At 38.8% G+C, this 12,930-nt stretch overlaps 2 protein-coding genes across 3 annotated transcripts; both read right to left on the bottom strand.

Annotated features, from left to right (window-relative positions):
- Positions 1–2,193: 2,193 nt before the first annotated feature.
- On the bottom strand, positions 2,194–6,109 carry LOC112802290 (serine/threonine-protein phosphatase 7 long form homolog). Its single transcript, XM_072196064.1, has 4 exons — positions 5,704–6,109; positions 3,807–3,903; positions 3,634–3,721; positions 2,194–3,549 (listed from the first exon to the last, which is right to left on the bottom strand). Exons 1-4 carry the CDS (start codon positions 6,107–6,109, stop codon positions 3,154–3,156), a joined length of 987 nt encoding a protein of 328 aa, XP_072052165.1. The 3' UTR covers positions 2,194–3,153.
- Positions 6,110–7,261: 1,152 nt separating this feature from the next.
- Positions 7,262–11,968, bottom strand: LOC112802289 (protein DETOXIFICATION 16). Of its 2 annotated transcripts, none has more exons than XM_025845430.3 (8): positions 11,350–11,968; positions 10,226–10,770; positions 9,575–9,661; positions 9,435–9,491; positions 8,781–9,019; positions 7,780–7,898; positions 7,607–7,693; positions 7,262–7,523 (listed from the first exon to the last, which is right to left on the bottom strand). In XM_025845430.3, the coding sequence occupies exons 1-8, from the start codon at positions 11,620–11,622 to the stop codon at positions 7,464–7,466; spliced, it is 1,467 nt and encodes a 488-aa protein (XP_025701215.1). In that variant the 5' UTR covers positions 11,623–11,968; the 3' UTR covers positions 7,262–7,463. The 2 variants fall into 2 exon arrangements, with proteins under 2 accessions (XP_025701215.1, XP_025701216.1); XM_025845431.3 differs by having other exon boundaries at positions 8,781–8,872.
- Positions 11,969–12,930: the final 962 nt, after the last annotated feature.

Below are 12,930 nucleotides of genomic sequence, written 5' to 3'. Positions count from 1 at the left end.
GATGACTCTGACCAGGAGCCTGTAAATATCTTTGGAGACAGCGATGATGACACCGGTGCTAATCCACATGCACAACAAGCGCCTTCAAGTTCTGGCACACAGCAGTACCCTCCACACTTCTCCACTCTAAACTTGGAGGCTCTGGGTGAACACCCAGTGGGAGTTGCTATAGTTGGGGGTTCATCTACAGAATTTCAGATTGGGCAATCCTTCTAGAGTAAAGATGAAGCTGTTCTGAGTGTGAAGGACTATAGCATCCGTCGAAGTGTTGAGTACCGTGTGTTGGAATCAGACCATCTGAAGTATCATGGAAAGTGCAAGGATTTCGGCAAAAGTTGTAGTTGGTTGATTTGGATTTCGCTCCGTGCACGAAAGGGCACTTGGGAGGTTAAGAGGTACAACGGTCCCCACACTTGCTTAGCCACATCTATCTCCAGTGATCACCGTCAGTTTGATACCACGTTATCTGTGCGAGGATATTTCCGTTGGTTAGTGCGGATGTTGCAGTACCGATCAAGGTGTTGCAACAAGGCTGATTACGGCTTCAAGCCCAGTTACCGGAAGGTTTGGAAGGCAAAACAGAAGGCAGTTGCACAAATATATGGAGACTGGGAAGAGTCTTATGCCGAGTTGCCACGTTGGATGCTAGGGGTGCAGTTGACGATGCCCGGGACAGTTACTGTGTTGCAGACCTCTCCTGTTCGAGTTGTGGATCAGATTGATGAGTCAACAGTGTACTTTCATCGTCTATTCTGGATATTTCCACCTTGCGTTGCGGCCTTCCATCATTGCAAGCCGCTTGTGAATATTGACGGTACCCACTTGTACGGCAAATATGGAGGCACCTTACTGTTGGCGATTGTACAGGATGGGAACTCTAACATCCTCCCGATAGCATTCGCCCTTGTGGAGGGGAAAAATGCCGAGTCATGGTCCTTTTTCTTGTCCAACCTAAGAACGCATGTGACGCCACAAGAGGGTATCCTTGTTATCTCAGACAAGCATAATGGCATCAAGGCTGCACTTGAGAATCTCGAGAATGGTTGGCTGCCTCCACGTGCTTATCGGGCGTACTGTATCCATCATGTGGCAATAAATTTCAACCTTTCTTTTAAAGGTAAAGATGCCAGAAGGATGCTGGTTAATGCGGCCTATACAAAAACTGAGGCAGAGTTCTATTACTGGTTTGACATCATGCATACAGAGAATCCGGCCATGTGTGACTGGGCAAACCGAATGGAGTATGAGAAGTGGACCCAACACCAGGATAGCGGTAGACGGTTCGGGCACATGACAACGAACATCAGTGAATGTGTGAATTCCATGTTAAAGGGAACTCGCAACCTCCCGTCACTTCCCTGGTTAAGTCCACATACGGAAGGCTTGCTGAGCTATTTGTGCTCCGGGGACAAACAGCAGAGGCGCAACTTGGATCTGGACATGAATTTTGTCAGGCTTTGGTCAAGGCTATTGAAAGGAACATAAGAGACTCAAGGTGCTTCACCGTCACGTTGTACGACAGGCACCAGTCAGAGTACACGGTGGATGAGACGACACCTATTGGAAACTTCTCACTAGGTAGCTATAGAGTCTCGCTTAAGGATCACACATGTGATTGTGGCTACTTTCAGGCGCTCCATTATCCATGTTGTCATGCCATTGCATGTTGCGCCCACTCGCGGCTTAATTGGGCAGCATATGTACACGAAGTGTATCGTATGAGTGAGGTGTTCAATGTTTACAGTCACAGGTTTGTTCCGCCCATCCCAGAAGGCCTATGGCTCCCATATGCCGGACCAACTGTCATCCCTGATCCTAACATGAGGCGAGCGAGGGAAGGTCGTCCTAAGGCAACTAGGGTCCGCGGTGTCATAGATTGGTCTACTGAGAACCAACCCAAGCGTTGTGGCCTCTGTTGACAGCCTGGTCATATGCGGAGGAACTGTGGCAAGCGAATAGATATTACTGGCAGGGATAGTTAGGATGTATTATTTTGCGTGCTGTTAGGTTATTAGCCTAAGTTAAATTTGTGTATGTTAAAAGCATTAGTGTTATTCATCTGCTTCTGTATCATCAATGAAGAATGTTTCTTTCTTTACTTGTTCTATTAAGACAGTTTACTTAGCATTAACGTGCTTATATTCTTTAGTATTAATGTGATTATATTGTTTAGACAAACTAACTCGAAACGACTACATCATGAAACATATTTAATAGTCACATACATAGCGAAAAGATACAACACCGGATAACGGAATAAAAGTTTAAACATGAATCCAAGAACATAATGAAACAAAGTTCATAGAAAAATGGAAAAAACACAGCTAACTAATCAGAATCCTCAATGGTGTCACTGCCCTCATCGTCGAACTGACCAAGAAGGTGACCTCCAGTGCTATATAAAGGAGCACGACGAACCCTCCTCAGTCTTTGATCCACCTGTGGCACCGGTGCCTGAGGCGGAACGGCGCTGAATGCCGAAGCTGGGGTCCCTCCTAACGTGAACCATGGGTCAGATGGAGAAGCTGCAGGCTTGTTCAGGTCAACCGGCAACTGTGGCTGAACATCATGAACAGCTGGCTGGTGCTCGGCATACTGGGAATGAATCTCAGGCATCTATGGCCTATAATGAGTGGCATCATCGTCCCCTAACATGTCTGCTATATCTCTAAACAACACTGACTGACTCACAGGATCATCGATGTCCATACCGACGGCCGCGGTAGTAAAGTCGGCGAACGCCTGCGGGTCGACACTCTCGAACATCTGAGAAGAACCCCCGACGTCGTACGTAGGCTGATCCATCCCTGTGGACACACCGCCAATGTCCTCACCAACAGCATGCTGACCATTGTCATACTGAATGGACTGTTCTCTACCACGGGCCCGACCACCACCATCCCGCTGACTATGTCGTCTGGCCCTACGTCGAGGAACACGATAATCAACATCACCTCCATGATCAGCACCAGCCTGGTCCTCCTCCAAGCGGTCGGCCAGCCATCGCCACTCTCGATCCGTGGTACGTGTGCCGATACACCTACGCCGGTCCACGCGCCGGTTGTCTGGTCTATCGACAACCTGCACCATCGGAGGTGCCTGTGATGACCTTCTATGACGAGCCTCCTCAGTCAACACAATCGGCCTGGGATCCTAAAATGCAACCTCTGGGGATAAAAATCTGTGGGCCACACGACACCACCAGTCCAGGTACTCAGCTGATGGACTGGGGTCAGCGACTCGGTCAACCGGTATAACTGTGGCATGCCGATCCTCCCAATGCTGATGCCACTCCCGATAATAGGTGGGGAACCACCTGTCTCCACCCCTCCCATCCTTCGCATGAAGCCAATCTATGTTCAGAGCCAACTGAGGGAGATGCTGAACCCCGCCAAACTGCGGCATAACCCTATCCACCTGGTGCCACTCAATGGCGGCAAAATAAATCAGGCTAGTAACCGCCGTCCATAGCCTGTGGTGCTCGTCAACTAGTATCTCCGGATGAACAACAGCTGCCACCTCGGGAGAGGAATATGGCTCCCACACGATCTACATCGCATAATGAAACGTTACGTAAAACAAATAGTATAACAAGGAAGACATAATTGTATCAATGATAACTAAATGACTCACATTATGGACACGTAATCTATCCAAACATAGGCGTGCAGCCACCACTCTTTGATCCACTGCATTGTTCCTCGGTAGATACTCAACCCACCTACAAGTTTAATTCAGAGAATGTCATAACAGGTAACACGACATGTAAATGAACAATTTCTGTCTCTAAAATAATATATCCTTACCTGGATGCAAGTGGAAACCCAAATATGTTGAAACCACTAGGCCTCAAACATGAAAACCTCCAAAAAATCCAAGACGGTAGAAGCTGTAGTGGCCCAGCTAAGTTGACAACGTTTCTGTTTGTTCCACGACAAAGACATCTGTACAACTAGGCAAGCGCTGCCGAGCCCCAGCTATATCTACCCAAGTCCTCCAACGATGCCTGGTGGACGAAATTGTGATCACTACAACTTCGCACAACTAACCAGCAAGTATACTGGGTCGTCCAAGTAATAAACCTTACGCGAGTAAGGGTCGATCCCACAAAGATTGTTGGTATGAAGCAAGCTATGGTCACCTTGTAAATCTTAGTCAGGCAAACTCAAATGGATATGGGTGATATACGAATGAAACATAAAGATAAAGATAGAGATACTTATGTAATTCATTGGTGGGAATTTCAGATAAGCGTATGGAGATGCTTGGTCCCTTCCGTCTCTCTGCTTTCCTACTGTCTTTATCCAATCCTTCTTACTCCTTTCCATGGCAAGCTGTATGCAAGGGTTTCACCGTTGTCAGTGGCTACCTCCCATCCTCTCAGTGGAAATGTTCAACGCACCCTGTCACGGCACGGCTATCCATCTGTCGGTTCTCAATCAGGCCAGAATAGAATCCAGTGATTCTTTTGCGTCTGTCACTAACGCCCCGCCCTCAGGAGTTTGAAGCTCGTCACAGTCATTCAATCATTGAATCCTACTCAGAATACCACAGACAAGGTTTAGACCTTCCGGATTCTCTTGAATGCCGCCATCAGTTCTAGCTTATACCACGAAGATTCCGGTTAAAGAACCCAAGAGATAAACATTAGAGCCTTGTTTGCTTGTAGAACAGAAGTGGTTGTCAGTCACTTGTTCATAAGTGAGAATGATGATGAGTGTCACATAATCATCACATTCATCATGTTCTTGGGTACAAATGAATATCTTGGAATAAGAACAAGCGGAATTGAATAGAAGAACAATAGTAATTGCATTAATACTCGAGGTACAGCAGAGCTCCACACCTTAATCTATGGTGTGTAGAAACTCCACCGTTGAAAATACATAAGTGATAGTGTGATCATTGGCTTCGGCCCCAGAGAGGGAACCAGAAGAACCAAGATCTGATCTAAGAACTAGATGTCCAAAGATGAAAATACAATAGTAAAAGGTCCTACTTATAGAGAACTAGTAGCCTAGGGTTTACAGAGATGAGTAAATGACATAAAAATCCACTTCCGGGCCCACTTGGTGTGTGCTTGGGCTGAGAATTGAAGCATTTTTGTGTAGAGACTCTTTTGGGAGTTAAACGCCAGCTTTGGTGCCAGTTTGGGCGTTTAACTCCCATCCTTGTGCCAGTTCCGGCGTTTAACGCTGGAAATTCTGAGGGTGACTTTGAACGCCGGTTTGAGCCATCAAATCTTGGGCAAAGTATGGACTATCATATATTGCTGGAAAGCCCAGGATGTCTACTTTCCAACGCCGTTGAGAGCGCGCCAATTGGGCTTCTGTAGCTCCAGAAAATCCACTTCGAGTGCAGGGAGGTCAGAATCCAACAGCATCTGCAGTCCTTTTTAGTCTTTGAATCAGATTTTTGCTCAGGTCCCTCAATTTCAGCCAGAAAATACCTGAAATCACAGAAAAACACACAAACTCATAGTAAAGTCCAGAAAAGTGAATTTTAACTAAAAACTAATAAAAATATACTAAAAACTAACTAGATCATACTAAAAACATACTGAAAACAATGCCAAAAAGCGTACAAATTATCCGCTCATCAATGCCACATAAGGCAACCAGCGAAGGTGGACACGGTTGGTATTTTTGTCCGCAAACAGCTGAGATGACAACAACATCATAATATAGCCTCGCGCGTATATACGCACGATGTCGTCAGTAGCATCTGCTGACAGAACCCGAAACCGCTCATGGAACCATGTGTAGCACACTGTCATCTGCTTGACTTTATTCTGCGGAGGTAACTCCCCAAACAACTCGCGGAACCACACCCATGCCGGTCTTCCGTTTTCCATCAGATTCTCAAACTCACTAAGGCACCCACTCACAAGCTCACCATCAATCGGTAAACCCAGCTGATAGGCCACATCTTCCAAGGTGACCGTACACTCCCCAAAGGGCATGTGAAAGGTGTGGGTCTCAAGACGCCACCTCTCAATGAATGCGCTAAGTAGAGGCTCATCAACCCAGAACCACTGACTGTTCAGCCTAGCCAAGTGATACAAGCCCGCGGTCTCCGGATACGGTATGATACGATCGTGTAAAGGCATATTCTATTGTCTCCTCACACCGCTAATAACCCTACTAGGCTGAAGAAAGATGGATAACGAAATCTCAACACACAACAATACTAACAACTACCATTAATATCAATAATAATAATAACCATAACAAGAACAGCAAAAATAATACTAACAATAATACTAACACGTCAAACTAAAAAAATAATTCCAACAACAACAAAAATTAGAAATTTTATAAATATAAAAAACTCACATCGATGATAACTGAAAAAATTTTCATTATAATTGTTAAAATAATAATATATCATCTAGCATTAATAATAACAACATTAAACAAAAAATAATATTAAAAATGTCGTTTAACCAACCTCTTGGTCGATAAATCCAGCCACATACACAACGTCATTTAACCGGTACATGCGAGCTTCTTCTTCCATCGGTTCGCCACTCAGCTGGTTCAGAATCTCAAACAAACTACTAAACCAAAAAATTATCTTTCACTCTCACCCACCAACCTTCTCCAAATTTTTTCAACCTCACAAATGATCCGCCCTCACCAGCCACGGCTTCCCTATTTATACCTACACACTCATAAACCGTGGCTGCCTCTAGGGTTTTATACGCAAACCACTTCCTTCATAAACCGTGGTTGCTTCCCATGGTTTATGTATTTCTCTCTCCATAAGTAAACCGTGGCTGCCTCCCACGGTTTACCTTCAAATGCTCTTCAACATAAAACCTGGCTAGCAGGCACAGTTTATGTTCATTTAGAAACCGTGCTAAACTTCTACAGTTTCTATATAAAATAAAACAAGACATAAAGGTATGCACTTTCCAATTGTTGCAATCTGGTAAAGGTTTCTCCCAATTGTTTTAATATGGTAAATTGCCCGTTTTTTATCCCTAAAACTTTTTTTAAAACTAAACATTTAATTCAATTGTTTCTGACAATATTTGAATAAATTTTAATTTTAATTTTATCATTTTAATTCATTTTTAAATTCTAATTTTTCTCTTATCTTCATCTCTGTCTTTTTTTTTCCAATTCTGGAGCAATGAAGAAAATCAAGAACGTTGCTAAATATAATAGGTCATAGATGTATATAACCCTTGTGTTCAGCCAAAACTACAAACCATTAATCCATCAGAATAAAATTCTCTAGAGTGAGAAGGTTGATGTATAAGAAAATAAAATCTAATAATTTATTTTATTATTTTATTAATCTTTCAGTTTGGAGAATTTTTTTTCCAACTCAACCATATATAATTGCATAGTGAAGCTAGAATTTTCTTTTCTAAGAATGGTGACAAAGTTTGCTTTGCTTTCTTCCAAAAAATAGAACCTACGGAGAGTGTGCGTGCATATGACATTATTGCAGCTTCATGAGACTATACTGTCTGGTGTGATTGAATCAAAGACTCTATCTGTAGCCTTCTTTGCCTATAACAAATAGTTATATAGCCACATCAGCACCCATCATAAAATAAATAAATAAAAAATGAAAGGATGAAAAACTACTTAACCTCTTGGTCCCAATCAGTTCTTATAGTAATGGTCAGTAGAGAAAGTACTTGAACAATTAGTGCACATATGATCCCTAGCCATAACCCCTACACAGTATAATAAAAATCAGGTGATTATACATATGTGTGACAAAGGAATGAAACTTGGGTTTTTTTTGTTTTTTTTTTTCTACCTTGCCGCCAATATGAAATGTAAAAGCCAAGAGAATAGCTGATGGAATCCCAACTAAGTAGTATGATCCCAGATTCACATATGCGCCAATTTTCTGCCAACCACATCCTCTAGCAGTGCCTGCAATTATACAAGTTGACACAATGAATCATTCTCCTAACTCTGTCAATTTTCTTTTAGGTAAAGATTCACATGCAGTTGTTTTCATATGAAGTTGATAGTTGAAAACCGTTAGAGAATAATTCAGTCAAACTTGTCAAATCATCTAACGGTTCTCAGATATCAGTTTCACATGAAAACAACTGAGTTTCACCTCTCTTTATGACATTATCATTTTTTGGTATATCATTGGATCGTTTATCTTGATAACTTCTATTTAGATGCATTAATCTAAGGATGTAAAAAAAACGGAATGCTGATAGAGCATAGTCTCACTAAAGCATTCTTAATTAACATTTCATTGTAAGTTTCTTTTCAAGACTTCTTTTATAAAAAATTAGATCCATTAATTTCCATTTTCTTTTCCCATAGGGAATAGAATGTGATGCCATTCATATATTTTATGCAAAATTGATTACAGAATCAAAAGAAGATCAAGTCCTAGGATTGTAGTTGGTGTTATCATCTTGTGTATTACAAAAATGATATTTGTACACCAAAATCAGCCACTAAAATTAGCCATTAATATATTTGTGCATAAATACATGTGTGGTATAATTTTCAATATGTATTTGTATTTCAACATGTATTTTATATTGGTGGATGACTTTGCTGTCTGATTTTAGTATAAACATAGTATAGTCATGTTTATTAAAATACAAAATCACTGTAGTTTACATCTTCCTTTCTATAATTGGTTGTTTCAAATCAAAACTTCCTTGTCCTGTTTCATTACTGAAATATGCCTCTGATTAAAAAGAAAAAATCAAAAAATCCTAAAAGAACATGTTGGGAGTCATTGACTTGTATCAACAAGATTTGGCCAAAAGAGTGAGAAAAAACCTGAAAGAACACATTGGAGTCCATCAAGAAAGTTGGATGTTGCAAGAATTGGCAGCATAACTGCAACATAATCGACCACTTCGCCTTCGTTACTATACGCATAGCCCCAAACATGGCGAATTAATATTAGCACTAATCCAACTATGAGTCCCTCAATAATGGCCATTACTAACACAACACACACTGCTAAGCGTGCAGTCCTGGGATTACCAGCTCCAAGTTCATTCGAGACGCGAGTGCTGAAACAATCACACAACCATTACCAGGAATACATAATGGGTGTGTGTGGTTCAAGTATTACTTTGTTACAAAGATTCCATTCCCATGGGAATTAAAGATACCCAAGGGGAAGGTGGGAATTGAAATGATAGTATTTTGATTTCCGGGAATCAAACTTGCTTAAGAATAGCTTTTCAAACTTTGAACCAAACATGGGAATATGATATTTCCATCTTAAAATTCCTAGGAATTATTTATAATCCCTCCAACCACACACACCCAATATGTCACGAAACTAAAAAGCTTAAGCTGATAGGAAGAGGCAAATGAATAGTTATATCTGTAACACTATATTAGTAAGTTGAAAAATGAGTATTTGAATATTAGTAAGTTGCATTTATCATGTAACTGTGAGATTTCATAAGAAATACTAACCTTACAGCTCCACTGAGTCCAAAGGGTATCATCCAAACTGCTGCTGCTGTATTCAAGCTAAGAAAACAAACATTGGGGTGGTCAAAACAATAATTAATGCAAAGTATGATTGAGAAAAGTATCTGAAATGAGAAACCAACCAAATAGAAAGAACTGATGTCTCCAATTGTGGATTTGGAAGAAGACCGGAAAGGAGAACCATCATTTCAAATGACCACATTTCCAAGCTGTTCACCATAACAATGGTAACAAAAAATTCGAGTCAATAAGATCTCAACAAGAGTAAAAACTTTAATGTTTTGAAAAGGTAGCAAAAAATGCATTTGGTTTTTATTTAAAAAAGTGCATTCTTAGATAACTAACTTTTTCCTGTCTATATCAGTCAATTATTTTAAGATTATTATATCTATCTTAGATTCTAAATCCTAAATCATAAATACTTAACCATAATTCTAAATTATAAACCTTAAATACTAAAGTCAACTAATATTAGCTAACTAAAAGTTAGTTCCTGTACTTTTTCCTTAAAAAATTATAAGGAATCAACTTTTAAGTAGTCAACATTAGTCAACTTTTTTCTTTTTATTGTAAATGATTTTTTTTTAATCTTTATTTTTAGAGAATTTAAGATTTAGAGTTAGAATTTAGGATATAAAATTTTAAATTTATAATTAAAAAATGTTGCCTGATGTTAACCTAAAAAAGTTGGTTCCTTAATTGAACTCTTGGGTTGATATCCAAGATACATTTGAGTTATGAATGTAGCCAAATTCAAGAGTTGGATATTTTACCAAACCATAACAGCTGAAGGAATTGCAAGCCTAAGAAATGAGGGAATATTTTGAAATGCCTCTTTAGAAAACCCTGACCAAGTCCTTGCACAAGAAGGAGAAAACTTGACATAAAGTGAGAGCAATAAAACATTGATCCAATAAGATATAGAATTTGCTATGGCAGCTCCTCTACTCCCCAATCCAGATTTGAACACCATAATCCAACAAATAAGGACATGTAGCAAAGTAGTGATTCCAGAGCAGAACACCATTGGAAACACTATGTTCTGTGTTTGCAAGAATCTGTTTAGGCACTGAAGAAGGCCATAAGCAAAAAGGCTTGGAACCATTAACTGAGCATAGCTTCCTGCTTCCGTAGAAATCTCAGGATCTTGGCCAAGAAACATCAGAATTGATCTTGTGTTGATCCAAATAACCGCGAGCGGAACGCTCACAATCATGAGAATCAGCATTGCTCTCTGCATGTGTATGCCTAACATTCTGTGCTGTTTTGCTCCATATGATTGCCCACATAAGGTGTCCAAGGCACTAGCCATTCCCACCTGTTTAAAACACAAAACCAACTATGATCCATTCTCTATCTTCATTACCATCCACGAATTTCATCCGTTTCGAAATAACTATCAATTTAAATCAAATATTACCTTAAAAAATCAATATATCTAGACTAAGAATTTTGCATAGTTAAATTACTCTATCACTCTATATAGTTTAAGTAGATTTGTAATTACAAACAAGTCCTTTAGTTTAAAAATTAATCCTTAGTCTTATACTATTTTAAATTTTGTAGTTAGGTCTTTGCCTTACTAAAAATATTAGAGTTATTAATTAGAAAGAAAAGGGTGTTCAACTTAGCCCAAGACAAAATGGCATAGGAACTCAATTGAAAGCTCTTAAATTATAAAGACTTAATTATAAATTTGGTGAAATTACAGGAAGCAAGGACTAATTTAACCTTAATTTGCTAATGTACCATTTTGTAACAGTACTTGATAGACTAAGTTTGTAACACTTCACAATGTTTCTTCTTTATATTGAATCAATTTATGGTCAACCAATAAAAACATAGGATCCAATGGAATATATCATGATATGAAACATGAAAGGGAAAGAAGACTAACCAATAAGCTAAAACCTGTAACAGAGGCAAAAGAAGTGGCCATTGAAGCGCCGGAAAGCGCCAACTCACCGAGATGACCAACAAACATGACAGATATGACTTGCAGGCAATAATTGAGCAAGCTCACAGATACCAAAGGCCCTGATAGCCATAGCTGCTTCTTCACTTCTTCAACTACCTCACTCTTTTCTATTGATTTTGCTTTGTTCTGCTCTGCACAATCTTGAATCAAAGGAGAATGGAGAGACGCCTTTTGGTGTTCTTCTCTCTCCATTGCCCTTTCTTGTGTCTGATGAATTGGTTACTTGTGAACTCAATTTATTTTCATAGAAAATCTTTGATTTTTAGAGACATTTAATTTATAGTTGGAAAATGATGGGTCCAAATGTCACATGTAGCAGAGAATAACTTTGCAGAAGATCATCATACACATGCACAAGTTTCGGTAATAGTTTACTACTAGTATATAAAAATACAAAAGTGATTATATGCTTTATTGAAAATTAAAATTCATATAAAGGACCTTACACTTTTTTTCAATGTACTAAGAAAATCTGCTCAGGTCATTAATAAAAAGTAAATTCTCAACGACTCAGAATAAAATCAATAAATGAGTCGTCATAATTTAAATTTGGGTTGTCTATTTTATATCTTAAAGATATATTTTAACATTATAAATTGAGAACATTTTTATTAAAAATATAAAAATATAAATTTTTAATATATTTATTAAATAAAAAATTTTAAAATATTTTATTAATAATATATTTATTATGTATCCTTAAGACATATTAGATATACCTTTTAATTTAAGTTTAAATTTGGAATTTAATTTGTTTAATCTTAGTTTATTATAACCATTTTAATTTTCAAGTGAGTTAGCTAAATTCTAATTATTATTATAAGTTAGGAAAAAGTTGACTTGACTGTACGTGATTTTGAAACATTTAACTAGGAATTTGTATCCACGGAATAATTCTCAATGCATCCATATATAATTCATAAACTATTCTTTCAGCCTTTGATATTTGTTTGTCATGTTTCCTTGATGCAATCTACGCAGTAGTCAAGAAAAGAGAAATGTATATGGTATCTTGTAGAAAGAAAGATCATTAATAGTATAAATAAGTAGTATAAATGTATAATGTTGTATGGCTGGCGTGGATTTGTGTTACATGGATGTCTATTATTCATAGAGATGACATGGGTGTGCCTAATACGACAAATGTGGATTAGGAAAGCCAAGTCATAGACGTATCTGTGTGGAAATGAAAAAAGGGAGATAATCATAAAACAAGGCATGCTTTTATTGATTAAAAAGAATCATACAAAAAAGTCCAGCACTGGAGTAAACAAACTTGGATTTGGGTATTCGTCATTTTATTCAGAAGTCACATTGCTGACCAGATACCTTTTGTAATACCACATCTTTTGTTACTCTAAATTGAGGCTCATTAATTTATATATGCTTTATTTATGTGTAATCCATTGATATGGATTAAGGAGGTATTTTACAAGAATGTGAGAACAGCTTTTGACCGTACCATGGAGCAAGAAATTGGAGGGAGGGAGTTGTGTGTCC

The sequence above is a fragment of the Arachis hypogaea genome, chromosome 5 (assembly GCF_003086295.3).
Source record: "Arachis hypogaea cultivar Tifrunner chromosome 5, arahy.Tifrunner.gnm2.J5K5, whole genome shotgun sequence".
Classification (NCBI taxonomy): Eukaryota; Viridiplantae; Streptophyta; class Magnoliopsida; order Fabales; family Fabaceae; genus Arachis; species Arachis hypogaea.
Note: the sequence above shows the minus strand (reverse complement) of the source record. Positions and strands in the feature narration are given on the sequence as shown.

What these genes read in the sequence shown, in the direction of transcription:
- LOC112802290 (XM_072196064.1), bottom strand. Translation starts at nt 6,109, where the DNA reads ATGCCTTTACACGATCGTATCATACCGTATCCGGAGACCGCGGGCTTG. An exon ending in GGGTTTCCACTTGCATCCAG is followed by an intron (nt 3,722 to 3,806) that starts GTAAGGATATAT and finishes TTAAACTTGTAG; the next exon opens with GTGGGTTGAGTATCTACCGA. An exon ending in ATAGATTACGTGTCCATAAT is followed by an intron (nt 3,550 to 3,633) that starts GTGAGTCATTTA and finishes TATGCGATGTAG; the next exon opens with ATCGTGTGGGAGCCATATTC.
- LOC112802289 (XM_025845430.3), bottom strand. Translation starts at nt 11,622, where the DNA reads ATGGAGAGAGAAGAACACCAAAAGGCGTCTCTCCATTCTCCTTTGATT. An exon ending in ACATCAGTTCTTTCTATTTG is followed by an intron (nt 9,492 to 9,574) that starts GTTGGTTTCTCA and finishes TTGTTTTCTTAG; the next exon opens with CTTGAATACAGCAGCAGCAG. An exon ending in ACTCCAATGTGTTCTTTCAG is followed by an intron (nt 7,899 to 8,780) that starts GTTTTTTCTCAC and finishes GTATAATTGCAG; the next exon opens with GCACTGCTAGAGGATGTGGT.